General features: G+C 38.2%; 1 protein-coding gene across 3 annotated transcripts in view; it reads left to right on the top strand.

Moving 5' to 3' along the window:
• Window positions 1–14139, top strand: part of TFAP2C (transcription factor AP-2 gamma) — a 34835-nt gene extending 20696 nt beyond the window's left edge. For 2 of the 3 annotated variants that reach the window (XM_039343260.1, XM_039343259.1), the window contains exons 4-7: window positions 1046–1268; window positions 3999–4117; window positions 7879–8020; window positions 11757–14139. In XM_039343260.1, coding sequence (XP_039199194.1) covers window positions 1046–1268; window positions 3999–4117; window positions 7879–8020; window positions 11757–12042 — 770 coding nt within the window. In that variant the 3' untranslated portion in view covers window positions 12043–14139. The remainder of the gene's footprint in view (window positions 1–1045; window positions 1269–3998; window positions 4118–7878; window positions 8021–11756) is intronic. The other variant, XM_039343262.1, reaches the window with a different exon arrangement.
• Window positions 14140–16413: the final 2274 nt, after the last annotated feature.

Below are 16413 nucleotides of genomic sequence, written 5' to 3'. Positions count from 1 at the left end.
GTAACTTAAAACTGACAGGAGGGAAAATGTATCTGAGAAGAACCAGAAATGTTTTGTTGTCAACTCATAGCTGATTTGAGAATTAGCTCATAGTATAACAATTTTTCTGCTGTCTGTTTCACCTGCTTTTCAGAAATCTTCCTCCTTTGATAAATAAAGTGCCTGGCTTAGCGCTTTAACCCTTTCTTCTCCTGCCCACTCCAACTCAAAATATTTCTGGAGAAGAGCTCAGGTTTCAGTTTTTGTCAGAATGTAACTGCCAGTTGAGCATACTTTTAACACAATCTGCTGATGTGTGTTTTCTGTGTTTTAATTTTCATAAAGTCAAGATGTCACTCCAGGAATTAAAGTCAGGGGGAAAAAGCATTCATTTCTTAAATGGAATGAACTCAAGAACATTTTATTATTATTACCAAATTTATTTGCTGCCCATATTGCAGTTCTGCAGTATGCAGTAATATGACAGCAATTTTGTCATAGAATTGTTAGCTTAGAAAAAGTTACAATCTTGTCTACATTTTATCCATGGCCTATGGATTTCAGGGCAAAAAGAGGACCTTATTTAAAATTCTTCTTGGCTGGATTGTAGACTATTGTTCTTAATTGCTAGAACGATAGATTATATCAGCATAATTGGGAAGGCACTTAAGCAATGGACTCCTAACAGTTTGTTAAATAATAAAAGAACAATCTTTTTATATAACTGCCTCAGGTGTCTTCAAGTAATAAGTGGATCCTTGTCTGCCCTTTTCACGTAAGGCCAGGAATGCTCTTGAATTGTTTAGAAAAAAAAATTGGATTCATTATGGAAGGCCACCTTCAATCTGGTGTCTGTAAGTCTTCAGATACCATAATCCCTAGCTATCAGACATAGAATGACTGGGGATTATGGTAAATAAAGTCCAGCACACCAGGACATTGGGTTGTGGGAGAGGTATTACCTCAGGTATCTGTATGTTAAACGTTTAGACTTTCCAGAAAACAAAAAAGACAGGAGAAACACTCCATGGTAGTTTGTTTGTTTTTGTGTATTTTGGCTCTCCAGGTCCCATTTCACTAACGAAAAACAATGCATTAGGTCTCCCTTGCCAGAAAGATGGACTTCTGGGTGTAGTGATCAATCCCAACGAAGTGTTCTGCTCCGTTCCCGGACGGCTTTCTCTCCTCAGTTCAACATCGAAATACAAAGTGACGGTGGCTGAGGTTCAGCGAAGATTATCTCCTCCTGAATGTCTGAATGCATCTCTGCTGGGAGGAGTCCTCCGAAGGTAAGCACATCATTCCTTGGCCATCTCTCCCCTCCCACCCCTCCTGGGTCAAATCATGTCCTGTCAAGGGGGCTTCCTTGTGTCCTGCGGAACTGAATGGCCTGTGGAACAGAATAGCTTCTTGTCTCTTCTGGTTGTGAATCTTGCAAACAGGAGATAAAACACTGCATCCTAATAGAGTTTATTTTGAAGCCTCTTGCCTTCACACTCTTCCCCCCCCCTCCTTGGCACCCTTTTGCCTTTCCAGAATTGAAAAGTGCCATAACAGGATTTTATTGTGCATTCTCTATTCCTGTTAACAGACTCTCTCTATCCCACCCCAACATTGCAAAAAAGAAATAATTGAACAGGAAGTCAGGTCTTGTACTAGTTTACCCACTGCAGTCTAATGTTAAAAAGGTATGAAGAGAAATACATGGATTATTTTAGAACACCATTTCCAAATTGTATTAAGACGTTGATTGAGAAAAACATAGCCAAGTCTGATTTATTCCAGGGTGTTTTGAGGTTCATAAATGGACAGGTGAAGCTCATTGTCATCATCCCAGAGGATGTTTATTGTCTGTTCGAACCTTGATGGGACTGCCAAAAGTAGAATTGCTGAGGCTCACATTCAGAAGCTACCACCTGTAATTTTGAAGGACAAAGAAAAGTTGTTCTTCACTTAAGTTTAAATCGTGGGGATTCCTTGGCTGTGCCCATGTTATTTTTTTCTGCAACAGTGTGGAAGCAATTGGCCACCACTTGTAGGAGAAGAACAGGCAGAGCTGGGGGGTGGAATTAAACACATCATCAGTTTAGAGTCATTGTGTTGCCACAAGAGATCCAAGTACAGCCCCACTTGAATTCCATTGACCCTTATATAGTGTCAATTGAATGTTGAGCTCTAGTTGATTGGATTCTTGTGTATAGGCTTGAATAAATATTGTATGCTGCAATCTTGCAAATAGTTCCAATTTTATAATTCTATCTAGTTTACAGCACTGAGATAATGCTAGTGGTATTCCATCCAAACACTGAGCATAACTAATACTTTTTAGCTTTAGAGGGATCAATAGAAATTGAGTATGTAATCAGCTACTTATTCCCCACCCAAGTAATCACAGGGATATGCTGCCAACATATCTGGGGGAAGTGATCCCAAGAAGAGGTGAGATTCCAAGCACACCTACTTTAAAGTGGGGGTGCCCAGGGCTTCAAGGCAATGCCCCAAATTTTTGACATAGGAAGATAGGGAAAGTCTACAGTACCTCCTTTAATGGTATTTAATGCAGATTAATAGAATGTACTTTTTTTGTCTTGAGTGCAATGTCACTCAGAACCCAGTGTTTAGTCTTGAGTTGAAAGCCATGTGCTTTATATTAATTTAGGGTTGCTTTTTAATAGGCCTTATCCAAATGAAGAAACACATCACCACAAGAGAAGAATACAAATTGACCTAGTAGTTGTATCTCCTAACTAATAACTGTATAGGGAAACAAATGTGGGAATTACCATAACATGAATACAATCCATCTCACCATAATGAGGAAGAATGTCCGAGATTTCTTTTTTTTTTAATTTTTTTTTATTTTCCATTTATCCAACATAATTATACAACAAAATTCACTTTATAAAATAAAATAAATTCATAATCATAACCATAACCACAACCATAGATGCCGCTTGCTCATTCCCCCCAAGCTGCATCCACCCTCTCTAATACCTTCCCTACTTCCCTCCTCTTTCTCTCCTCCCCTCACTACTCTCCCCTCCCCTTCTCCTCTTACTATCCTACTTCCTCCCTTCACCTTCCTCCCCTCTCATCCCTCTCAGATACAGGAATGCAGTGTAGAGGAAATGCCCAAATGTCTGAGATTTCAATCTGTTACCTGAGTCTTCAGCTTTTGATAGGCAATTTCGTCTTTCTTTCTTTCTTTCTTTCTTTCTTTCTTTCTTTCTTTCTTTCTTTCTTTCTTTCTGGTTGAAACTGAATTCAGATTGTGTGATGCTTCATCAAGATTATGAACTATGAACTACCAGTTCTTGAACTCAAAGCTTGTTCTGCGTGTAGAAGGATTCATATCCACCTACCTTTTTAAATAACGTTCACATTAAACAGTTCTGTTCAACAATTCGCCAGAATCGTTTACTGTGCTTTAAAACACAACCTCGCAACTTTAAGGTGGGTGGACTTCCAACTCCCAGAATTCTAGCCAGCATGCTTAAGTTACTGAGATTGAGAAACACCGCTTTAAAGAATTGCTAATATACAGTCTAATTTTCAGGAATTGGGGAATGTGCCCAATTCTCCCCATCCTTCTCAAATGCCATTTATAGTAGTGGAAGTACAGTGGACTTTACATCCTAGATTAAAAAAAAAAAATCAAGGCTGCATTTAATATCCATGTACGGATACTGCCACAACAAAGTTTGTTTGATGCTCTTTGTGTTTGTAAAAGGTTTTAATTTTCGTTATGTCGGTCATCATGATTGTAATGATGCTTGATAGTGTAAACGCAGAGGCAAAGCGTATCCTTCTCTTCCTCCCCCTTCCCTTTTCATCTTGCTTTCTGATGTTCATGTGATGGAACATTCAAAAGTAGGTCAGCTCTTGTCACAGTCCTCTCTTTCCTCCCCCCATCGGCAGAAGTGTATTGAATGTCAGCAACTTGCATTTCCCAATTGCTTCAAAATGTGACCTCTTCAACATGCATCTAAACATCGCCCATCCCTCTCTCTCATCCGCAGAGCCAAATCCAAAAATGGGGGCCGCTCACTAAGGGAGAAGCTGGACAAAATTGGCTTGAACCTTCCTGCAGGCAGAAGGAAAGCTGCAAATGTGACATTACTTACATCATTGGTGGAAGGTCAGTTGGTCTTCTCTCCTAAAGCTTTTTCTGGGTTAAAGGGCAAAGCGAGCAATTTGTGTTTGCCAATCAAGTTGTCTTCTGAAAGGATAAGTCTTCAGAAATACGGGCAGGACTCAGAATAATGGTGTTGGAGGAGACAAAAATGTCCTTGTGGTAAGAGCTGTTCAGCTTTGGATCCATGAGAGGCAATGGGCTTCTTATTAAAATAGAGTTTGGACAGATTGGAGATGTTTCAGTTTAAAGTTCTGCCTGAATACAAGTAGCCTTGACTTATGATCACAACTGAGCTCACTTAGAGTTGTTAAGTGAGTTTTGCCCTATTTTATGACCTTTCTTACCACAGTTGTTAAGTGGATCACTGCAGTTAAGTTTGTAACATGGTGTTATGTCTATCTGGCTTCTCTATGGACTTTGTTTGTCAGAACATCACAAAAGGTGATCAAGTGACCCCTGTGATGCTGCAGACATCATAAATATGATGCCAAGTATCTGGATTTTGATCATGTGACCATGGGGGAATGCTGTGAGAAATGGCCAATGCTATTGTAACTTCGAACACTAAACAAACAGTTGTAAGTCGAGGACTACCTGTAAGAGGTTGGACTTGAATGTCTAAATGGCACTTTCCAATTCTGCACTCTGGTGGCCTCTTTTTTATTATTCCCAAATGCTTTTTGTAGCTAGATCATGTTTTCACTGCAGAGCTGTAGGTAAAGATATTAATGCTCAAAACTAGAAGTGGGGAGTGAGGAATGAAGGATATGTTGGGGCATAACCTTGGAGGATAAACATCCTTGTTATGGATGGTATGTTTGTGTAAAAAAGTTTTGGATTAGAAGTTTTCATAGACACTGTAAAATTGGCATTTAATTTACTGCCAAGGCAGTAAAAATTGACAATTTTTTAAAGTGCATAATGTAGATTGTGGTGAAATTTGTTCATTGAAGTCTCAGAGATGTCCCACTTTAGATGTGATCAGAAGCTTTGAATATCTCTCTTCTCCTTCCCATTAACATTGCCAGTTTTTTTTTTTTATCTTTCCCATGTTTGTCAGTCTGACTCCAGTTAAACAACTATTGTTTGTTTCATTATGGGTAGATGAGGATAGATATTTTCTGCAGAAATGGCTGATTCAGAGAATCAGCTTGTCTTTCTCATCCATTGCATGAATCTAAGAACATTTCCATTCTTTGATTACTGTTTCTTGGGATACTTTCATGTGTGCTAACAAGCAGCTAAGAATTCATTGTCTGATTTCTTAAAGAATTCCTTATAAAGCTGCACTGAGTAAAACAGCTAAAAACAACCTATAAAAAGCTGAGAAGAAAGATTGGCAAGGTCTGATAAGGGTTCAAAGCAACAGTAAATAGAGAAGAACTTAAACCAGAGATTTTGGGATTGCTAAATCAGAAAGATAAATTGCAACAATGCAAGTTTGTCAGTGGAATTCTAAAACCACCTTTTAAAACAAAAACTAACATTTTATGTATTCTAAACAAACTATAAACATATGAGCTAGAGATATATGAATATTGTAAGCCGCCCAGAACCTTTTTGGAATCGGGCAACCTTAAAATCCATTAAATTAGGTTAAATTAAATTAGAAATATTTATTGTGCAGTGAGCTCATTGTACAAAGGATTAGGACTGATAATGTCTCCCTTCATATACCAAATCTGCAGCATGGCATGTTTGCTATGTTTAATATGAACTGGACTGTCTGGTGTTTTTCTGCTTTTTGTTTTTTTAAACTCTGCAGTACTCAGAACTCCCATACAATGCCCTAAAACAGGGGTCTTCAAACTTGGCAACTTTAAGACTTGTGGACTTCAACTTCCAGAATTCCTCAGCCAGCCCTAGCTAAATATTAAATTTGCCAAGTTTGACGACCCCTGCCCTAAAACAGTGAACTATAAATGGTCATATGAATACAAGTAATAGAGCCAGTGTTCACTTAACAAATTAACATTAATATATTAATAAGAACAGTTTCAATCGAGGAGGACATACTTCTACCACCAGTAACTTTCAGAGTGAAATCAAATCTCTGAATCAAGCTTCACTCCTCACGACGTCATGCATACAACCACACAGTTTTCTTGTCAATAGCAGATAAGTGGTTTGCTATTGCTTTCTGGGAATCTAGGATCTAGCCTAGAACTTAGGTCTTCCCAGAAGTGTCCCCTCCAAATATTAACCAACCGGAATCTTGCTTAGCTTGACCACAGAATACAGTCATTCCAGAAATCACTGTTTTCAGAACTCCACTGATGAAGAAGGTTTGTTCTCTGCTCTGGCAGAAGGTAGAGGAAAAACCAGAAGGAGAGGGAGCAGATTTCGGCTAAAACTCTTAGGAGAAACCCTCAAACTGTAGGATCAATTGGCAGCAAAAAAGAGCAGTGTCTTCCTTGGCTTAAGGTACTTCTGGCTGGTTGGTTGTTAGGGATATTTGTGCAGCAAGTGAGTTGAATGACGTCTAAGATCCCTTCTAATGTTGTTTTATTTTGATGGGTGATGGAAGATAAGAGAGATGCTGTAACCAAAAACAAAAGTAGAGGATCTTTAAATACAAAGAATATTTAATGATAGTTATGTCTGTTTAAAAACAGAATGTATTTTCTAAGCTTGTTAAGCTGAGTAGCAAAATATAATGAGTTTCGTGTTTCAAACCTTTTGGCTCTCAACCTTTCCTGTAATTCCTGTATGATAGTTGGGAGACTTGGAATGAAAGGTTAAATTAGCACAAGGCCCACTTCTGTTGAAAATAAGCATATAATTGGATGTGAAATTTGTCATACATATGTCAATAGGCAACCTTTGCTACTGCAGTCAAAATGACAAATTCACATGGGTAAATCAGTTATTATTTCCAAGGAAGAACATGCATGTTTACAGGCAGAGTAGTTGCATCCCACAAGTTTTTGCTGAACTGCTTTATCAAATGGGCTGTCGGGATGAAATATAGATCATATATTTCCTGAGTATATTGATGGGAATGTCCTCAAATTTTGGATGAGTGTGTTTTGACTTAATACTGCCGACATTGTAAGAGGTGACAGGCAGGAGCAGTCACTGGAAATTCATTTGCTGCTTTGCTTATAAATATCCTAGCTGCTTGGAACTTGTGCTAATTCATGCTAATTATTGCCAGGAAAATATTTTTGCAGTTGTTTCACATTTTGCAAAAACAGACTGGAGCAGATGACATTATAGGATGAGAAATATTTGTATGGTGGGACTCAAATGTGACCTACTTTAAGTTAGACTATTATCTTGTAAAGGTCCTGACCCTTACTTATAATGAAAATATAATATTGCCTATTGTTTTAAATCCTCCTTCTCCTATCTGGTCTCTTCCAGATGTGTGGGGTTTTAATTTTCCTAATGCCCAAATAACAAAGTCATCAGTTACTGACTGGCTGTCCTATGTGCAACAATGTCAGAAAAGTATTATTCTGGGGAAGGTAGTTTCTTTGCAACTATTGCATATTCAGAGAAAAGCTTAAAATCATAATGTTACTCATCAAATAGAGGAGCTTTCTTAGGTAGCCCCCGCCTTTTAAAAAACTTAACTCAATGGTGCTTTTATAAATTATAAGGTGGGAAGAAAAATAATCTTGTTAAACATATGGGCTGGTTCTGACAGTGGCAAATTTTGTTCATCTGTTTGTCTGCAAACAGTTATTTAAGTGGGTATGATCTAATAAGCAAATTCTTGCTTTTTTCCTTCTTTTTCCTCTTCTATGGTCCACTTGCAGGGGAAGCAGTCCATCTTGCCCGGGATTTTGGCTATGTGTGTGAAACTGAATTCCCCTCAAAAGCTGTGGCTGAATATTTAACTCGGCCCCATCTGGGCCGGAATGAGATGGCCAGCAGGAAAAATATGCTCCTTGCCGCAAAGTAAGTATCTTTATTTGAGTGGAAAGCAATATGTAAGATGTATAGAATATATTAAAGTGCTTAGAAGGCTCAAGCAGGACAGGGAGTCCTCAACCTACCACCACAACTGAGTTGTAAAATTTTCCATTGCTAAAAAGTCAGTTGTTAAGTAAGTCATGCCCAATTTTACCATTTTTTTCGCCACGGTCTTTAAGTGAATCATTGCAGTTGTTAAGTGAATCGTGCAGTTGCACTTTGACTTTGCTTGTCAGAAGCCAGCTGGGAAGGTCACAAATGGTGATTACGTGACTCCAGAATACTGCCACCAGCATAAATACATGCTGCTTGTAAGCTCTCAAATTTTGATCACATGACTGTGGGGATGCTGCAATGGTCCTAGGTGCTGGTTATAAGTTACTTTGTTCACTGTAGTTGTAACTTCAAATGGTCACTAAAGGAATGGTTGCCTCCACCAACAGGAGCAGGCAAAAGATGAGCCTTAATTAGTTCCTGTGGAAATGGTGTCAAGAGTGAGGAACGATAGAGGCTGGATTGGAGCTTATTGTGAATGTGGGCAAAGACTGGATTTTTAATTACAAGAAGGTTGCATTCTCCTTTTTAAAGCCACATTAAGTTGTTTTTTAAGCTTACAATACAGTTTATATGGGTTTCTAACCTTCAATGGTAGGAAACCAAAATTGGTTGGAGTGAGGTTGAAGAGTCTGTTCCACAAAACTTCATGAAAGCAGGTTAAAAAGATAAATAATAATAATTTTGTTGTTAGTTGCAAAGTCGTGTTCGACTCATTGCGACCCTATGGACAACGTTCCTCCAGGCCTTCCTGCATTTTACCATCTTCTGGAGTCCATTTAAGCTCACACCTACTGCTTCAGTGACTCCATCCAGCCATCTCATTCTCTGTCGTTCCATTCTTCTATTGCCCTCAATCTTTCCCAGCGTTAGGCTCTTCTCTAGTGAGTCCTTCCTTCTCATTAGGTGGCCAAAGTACTTGAGTTTCACCTTCAGGATCTGGCCTTCTAAAGAGCAGTCAGGGTTGATCTCTTCTAGGACTGACCAGTTTGATCGCCTTGCAGTCCAGGAGACTTGCTGGAGTCTTCTCCAGCACCATAGTTCAAAGGCCTCAATTCTTTGGCGCTCAGCCTTTCTTATGGTCCAACTTTCACAGCCATATATTGCAACTGGGAAAACTATGGCCTTGACTTTTGTTGTAAGGATGTCTCTGCTTTTTAGTATTTGCTGTCTAGATTTGCCATAGCTTTCCTCCCCAGGAGCAAGAGTCTTTTAATTTCTTGGCTACAGTCCCCATCTATGGTGATCTTGGAGCCCAGGAAGATAAAATCTGTCACTACCTCCATTTCTTGTAATAATAATAATATAGAGTTGGAAGGGACCTTGGAGGTCTTCTAGTCTAGATGCAGATTCTTTTCTTGCCTTACAAAGATGCATCTTGTAGAGTTTAGTGAAGAGAATCAGGATTTAAATCAGATACTAGCATTATAAATTAGGATCTTAAGAGCCATGGTGATGCACTAGGTAGAATACAGTATTGCAATTTTGCAGTCTTAACTCTGCCCATGCCAGGAGTTCGATGCTGACCAACTCAAGGTTGACTCAGCCTTACATCCTTCTGAGGTTGATAAAAAGAGGATCCAGATTGTTGGGGGTAATATCCCGACTCTGTAAACCACTTGGAGAGTCCTATAAAGCACCTTAAAGCAGTATATAATTCTTAAGTGCTATTGTTATCTTATACAAGAACATTCTTATTTGTTTGTATTTAATGACTTCCTGTTTATCGCCTGGACTAAAAATCAAGGACTACCTCTGTATGGCATAGGGATCTTATTTTCAATGGGTTTGTGTGGCTATAGAAAAGTTGCCCTTTTAAAATAGTGCTTAAGGGCAGGAACACCTTTAATTTTAATAATGCTTGCAGGCCTCTTCAAAAATGAATATTTGCAGGTTCAAAATGCATTTGCATTATAACGGAGATGAAACCTGTGGGGTATTCAAACTTAAACAGAAACAGTCAAAGCATTTTAAGAATGTCTAACAAGTTATCTTCTATTTTTGCAAGTTTGCAAGCTAGTTTGAGCTCTAGGTCAAAGAGTAGTTTGATATCTGTAGATGCCTCCACCTCAGCCATTAGCCTCCACCTGTTGCTTCTTCCATAATTTTTTTGCAAACCACAGATGGGGAAATTCTGCTGCAGCTCACTTTATATTGCTTAATACAGCAAATCTAGACAGAAGATCAAACCGAAAGCAACTGCAAAAGCTTAAAACTGTTTTGAGTTCTGAAATCGCACTGGAACAGGAGCCGTGATTCTAAAGCAAAGAGGGTCTTTCTGTCTGTGTTTGAGACAGGAACTCAGGAAGTGTTGATGAGAGAATTAATTCAAGATGCCTGTTCTCTCCCCCTCCCTCCCACCCCCTCCCCCCTCTGGTTGCCATCTTGAGGTTCTACCAAGCACCAATGAGCATCCCATATTACAAACGTCTTCTTTTTAAGAATTGCTGCTGTGGCCTTGCTTTGTATTCTGCAGCTTCTAATCATTACACTTTCCAAGTGTCCATAATAGTTTTCTCTCTGGCTCTCTTTGATCATAGGTATCTCCACAGAAATACAGAATACAATACAAAATAGCAGAATTGGAAGGGAACTTGGAGGTCTTCTAATGACTGAATAAAAAGCATTTCTGCCATCTGGATGACCTCTAGAATCGGGTTCCTGGGCCCGTACAGTTAAAGCCCAAAAAACATTTGAGGAGGGAGGTTCCTCTATCTCCACCAGGAAGAGTGTTCCACTTCCAAGGACTCTCCTCCCCTTAACCAGTTTGGTTTTGGAGTTTTCCCGTGGTCAGAGATTTTTTTAAATACTGGGAGTAGATTCCCAGCATCTTTTCTGCAATATGTTGCATGCTGAAAAGCCTGCTATCTTCAGATATTTTTACAGGAATGATTCCTAAAGAAAAGTTTGGAGCAGTTTTTCTCATCTCCTGCAACTCCAGGATGTGTGAACCTCAACCCCCAGAATTCCCCAGCATTCTGGGAGTGGAAGTTCACACATCTTAAGAATTGCTAAGATTGAGAAACATTACTCTGAGAAATATTAGACATGGGTGAGGAATCTTTTTTCCTCCTCCTGTCATGGGCCTTATTCATTCAAGTAATCTTTGTGTGGCCTGTAATTGATGAAGCTAAAGCAAATAGTGAGTGGGAATATCCACTGTCTTTATTATTCTTTATCTCTTGTTTCTAACACTCCCAGTCTCTCTCTTGGAATAGAAGGCTGGAAGGAAGGAACTAATATGTTTTACCAAGGCCTGAACTAATTTAATGCAGAGGAGTTTTGAAATTAGGTACAAAAGTCATAAATGTTGGTTACAGGCTGCCCATATTAATTATTGTTGAGTAGAGTCAAGCCTTGCTAAAAATAATTATCTTCTGTCAGAATCATTGTTGAGCTAGTTAGTCTAATCTGTAAAAAATGAGACATAAAAGCCATGTAAGTTTCTAGGGGGGAAAAGAGGATTTAAAATATGGCAATAATTCACATGATATTGTTTTTAAATTACTTTTTTCTTAAACATATTTAAGGAAAACATCTCTTAAACACGTCTGAGGATCTCAGTGGGAGGAAATTGATAAACCGTCCTTCTGACTCAGTTTCATTGTCTTTGTCCAGTAGAAATGCAGCATTAAAAGTTAATTTGCTTTCCTGTTGCCTCTTCCAGACAGATCTGTAAAGAATTCACAGAGCTCCTCACTCAGGATCGAACCCCTCTTGGTAATGCGAGACCAAGCCCTATCTTAGATCCTGGCATCCAGGGATGTTTGACTCACTTCAGCCTGATCACACATGGATTTGGGAGTGCTGCCATCTGCGCTGCCATGACCTCTATGCAGAACTACCTGAATGAAGCGCTCAAACTAGCAGACAAATCATACATGAATGCAGGAGATCAAAGCCCCCCAGATGCCAATAAGAACCTTGAGAAGATGGACAAGCATCGGAAGTGAGCATGGAAAAGATGACAAAGAAATGAAAAGTTACAGAGACACACACACACAGAAGACAGATTTAAAAACTGTTACTGCACACAGACTTAAGATCTTCTTGCCTAGAAGGCATGTAGATATCTCTTAGAACTTGCTTTGGGGCATCTTTTTTCTTTTTTTTTAAATTTTCAACCACATCCTTTTCTGGAGACGTGTGTTGTCTCTCTTCTCCTCTTTAAAGCTGCTGTTATCCATTCATTTGGGACCATGTACCTGAAGGTAAACATGGATTTATCTTTTTATTTTTATTTTTTATTTTTTTTAAAAAAATTAAATTGTAAAAGGTGGTGCTATCTCCTTTTTTCTCCCTCATATGGAAATTTGTTACATGCTGTACCTAGACCCTTTTGCAGGCAATGCTTTTCCTCCAATATACGTTGTATGGTGGAATCTCAATGAAATTCAGCAATAAACCAGTTTCAGCAGGTTGCGAACAAATGTACTTAAGTCACATGCTCACGTTCTCTCCCTCCATGGGAAAAAGAAGCGATTGCATCATCTTTCTGTTCAAACAAAATCCAAGGTTTATTGTTACATCTGAAAATGGCAAGCTGTGGTTTACTGAAATACAATAAGCTGCAATTTGATGCTCCTTGTTTCTAATTAGCCAAGGTTTTGTAACCTCCTCAGATGCATCAATAAGCTATAATTAAATAGGAAGCAGATGTTTCTGTATTCATTGCCACTGCCAAAGGACCAGATTTCTATATGTGTTAAAGAGACAGAGATGGAGAAGGGAAAAGAAAGTACATTGGCTGGACCAAGTTCATTTTAAAATTATGGTTAAACCTCGTCAGTTAGGCTGTGTAAGTGAGTTCATGCCCATATCTTGTAGAACAGGACCAGCATGATTATGTAGTAGTTGGTAAGTAAAGTTTTGGCAAACTAATTAAGAGATATAATTAAAAAGTTTTGAACGTGCTGTGAGATTCAGGCAAAGACTTGATCATATTCTAAGATAATTGCCTCAGTTGATGCTCAGACATTCACAGCTATCTAGATTATGCATGAGGAACCCTCCACCACACCCCAAAAAGCAGAAAAACCATATCTGGTCACTAAATTGGGTGGATTTCAAGTGTTCTCAACTGCTGAAATCTTATGACATTAATCTTGTGGCAGCATAACCTTATATTGTGTTGTTTGGCGTCTGCAGCATTACATGGTATCTTCTGAAAAAGTCACTCAAGAAATTCCAATTTTAAATGTGCATCCATGCTGTGATATGGAGGTTTTACTGGGTTCCTATTACTTCATTGGAAACCAGCAAGTAGAACACAGTGCAGTATTAGTCCCCGTTTTTTCTTGAGTTTTTGACAAAATACTGAGATTTCTGATTTAATTTTAGAGAAAATCAGGATAGGAATAAAGTGAAATAATGTGATAGTTTTGAATATGTTTGCCTTTCTTTTTTTTAAAAAAGTTTTGGTTTCTAGACATAATTTAAGAAATGTTGCTAAAGCATATTTTAATATAATGAGGTTACAGGTTTTACAAAATAGAGTTGCAAGACTGAAATGTTCTGTAGCAGATCTTTTTTATTCAAGGAAGAGTTACTTGGAGCTAATATTAAAACCTTTAATTTTTCATCCACTTTAAAAATATGAAAAAGAGATACTGCAGCTTTATGTGTATCATCAGGTCATTTTTTTAATTAAAAAAGGAAAAAAACTTGAAAATAGGCACGTAACTTTTAATTTTTTTTTTGTTTGCCTACATAGGCCAAAAACATAAATATAAATATATATATGTATGTCTCCAGGGAAGTTTTATGTGTATAAGGGAAAAGAGTGTCTTGAATGTATATATTTATTTATGTGTAATTTAAAGGGATTTGTAAATAATGGTGAACATTTTAATACTTTTTTTTATAAATGGGATTCAGATTTTAAAAGTTTTTCCCATCCCACAAAAAAAATTATAAAAAAATGAAATAAATAAATAAAATATTGGCTAAACTGCATACACTGCTAGATGATGTACAGTCTTGTTTTATGCTAAATATTTAAAAACTTTTTACAAATAAAATAAAATTCTTCCCCTTTTTTGATCACTGGAGAGTTATATCTGTTTGGAAATGTCTGTTGAACAAGCAGTCAGTGCATATTTGATAGTATTTGGAATGAGTGCAGATGCATTGTTTATCTGGGGAAGGTGTGTGTGTGTGTGTGTGTGTGTGTGTGTGTGTGTGAGTGTGAGTGAGTGTGAGCAAATAAATAGAAATGATAAAACTGCAACCACTCTTCTGTGAAGATTTTCTATTCAGTGTACCATTGTGTGCCACAATCCAAGCAATTAATAGAAATATTCTGAGCAGAAATATTGAATATTGTTTACTGGGGAAAACAGATTATTTTTTTTTCTAATGGCGATGGAACAACAAACCCTATAAAAGTAAAGTTCAACAAATCCCTACAACAGCAAACCCTACAAACATATCTATATCTTCCTGACACTGCATGGCTGCTCTAGTACAGGCTAGTAATGATAGTTACTGTAATGCCTGAACCCCATTTGGATGGACTACTGTAATGCACTATATGTGGGGCTGTCTTTGGACACATTTGAAGCTATAACTGGGACACAATGGGGCAGACAGGTTGCTAATGGACCAAACCTGCTATTTCACAATAACACCAATTTTAAGATGGCTGCACTGATTGCTAATAAGGTTTCTGGGCCCTATTAAAGGTTCTGCTTATACATTTATGGCTATGTGAATAGATCACAAACTACTACCATTGAAGAAAGACCTGCTGAAGATCCTACTCCCTCAAGAGGTACATGGAATTTGGCTAATATGGCAAACATTTGGCTAATAGCTTTTTATCTTTTAGAATAAACCTCCACCAGAGATGTGCTTGGCACAGTCCTTTATTGCATTTCAGAAATCTCGGAAGATTTCCAAGATGGTTTTGGCCCTGAATGGGGTCACTGTTGCTATTGTTATTGATACTTGATTTTACTTGTACTGCTTGCTTGGTTGTTGCATATCATCAGGGCAATTGATTTGGGAAGTTTAGAAATATTGTAAAATACCTGCGTATATAAGTTCAGTTAATAAGAACTGGTATCATAAACTACAGTAGTAGAGTTGGCATAATGCTCAAGACTAAAAAAGTGCTATACAATCTAGTGCAGGATGCAATTCCAGTCTGCAGAAGTTCATTACTTGAATGCATCGATCAATAATAATAACCATAATTATAATAAAAGGACTAGATAATCAAGTAACTAGAAATAACAGGAGTCAGTAGAAACATCAGAAGTGTTGTGCAAAGATCAATGACACAATGGAAGACAGTTGCTAATCAATGGTGATAGACTTGGGAGACTCTATTGTTTGTCGTTGCATTGATTCCTCTGTCAGCAATACTGAACAAGCCAGGCCAAGGCTACCAAGTCTGGATAATGCACTTGTGATACCCGGAGAGAGCAGAAGAGAAGAGAAAGAACTGGAGAAAATAAAAAAATACAAAGACCTGCAGATAAAAGTAGAACTAGGGTGGCCAAAGAAAGCAAATATAGTAGCAACAGTAATAAGCGCAATTCCAAAACATTTGAGGCATCACATAAACACCATCGGCTTTGACAAAACAACACAAGTCAATTGCAGAAGGCAGCTTTACATGGAACAGCTTACCTCCTGTGATACCTTTAATATTAAACAACACTTGTCTACAGGTGAAACTCAAAAAATTAGAATATCGTGGAAAAGTTCATTTATTTCAGTAATGCAACTTAAAAGGTGAAACTAATATATGAGATAGACTCATTACATGCAAAGCAAGATAGTTCAAGCCGTGATGTGTCATAATTGAGATGATTATGGCTTACAGCTCATGAAAACCCAAATCCACAATCTCAGAAAATTAGAATATTGTGAAAAGGTTCAATATTCTAGGCTCAAAGCATCCCACTCTAATCAGCTAACCCTGCAAAGAGTTCCTGAACCTTTAAATGGTCTCTCAGTCAGGTTCAGTAGGGATCACAATCTTGGGAAAGACTGCTGACCTGACAGTTGTGCAGAAAACCATCATTGATACCCTCCATAAGGAGGCAAAGCCTCAAAAGGTAATTGCAAACGAAGTTGGATGTTCCCAAAGTGCTGTATCAAAGCACATTAATAGAAAGTTATGTGGAAGAGAAAAGTGTGGAAGAAAAAGGTGCGCAAGCAGCAGGGATGACCGCAGCCTGGAGAGGATTGTCAGGGAAAGGCCATTCAAAAGTGTTGGGGACTTTCACAAGGAGTGGACTGAGGCTGGAGTCAGTGCATCAAGAGCCACCACACACAGACGGATCCTGGACATGGGCTTCAAATGTCATATTCCT

The sequence above is a fragment of the Crotalus tigris genome, unplaced genomic scaffold (genome assembly GCF_016545835.1).
Source record: "Crotalus tigris isolate CLP2741 ecotype Arizona unplaced genomic scaffold, ASM1654583v1 scf7180000017834.3080900, whole genome shotgun sequence".
Classification (NCBI taxonomy): Eukaryota; Metazoa; Chordata; class Lepidosauria; order Squamata; family Viperidae; genus Crotalus; species Crotalus tigris.
The sequence above is the reverse complement of the archived record's forward strand: the minus strand, read 5'-3'. Positions and strand labels throughout refer to the sequence as shown.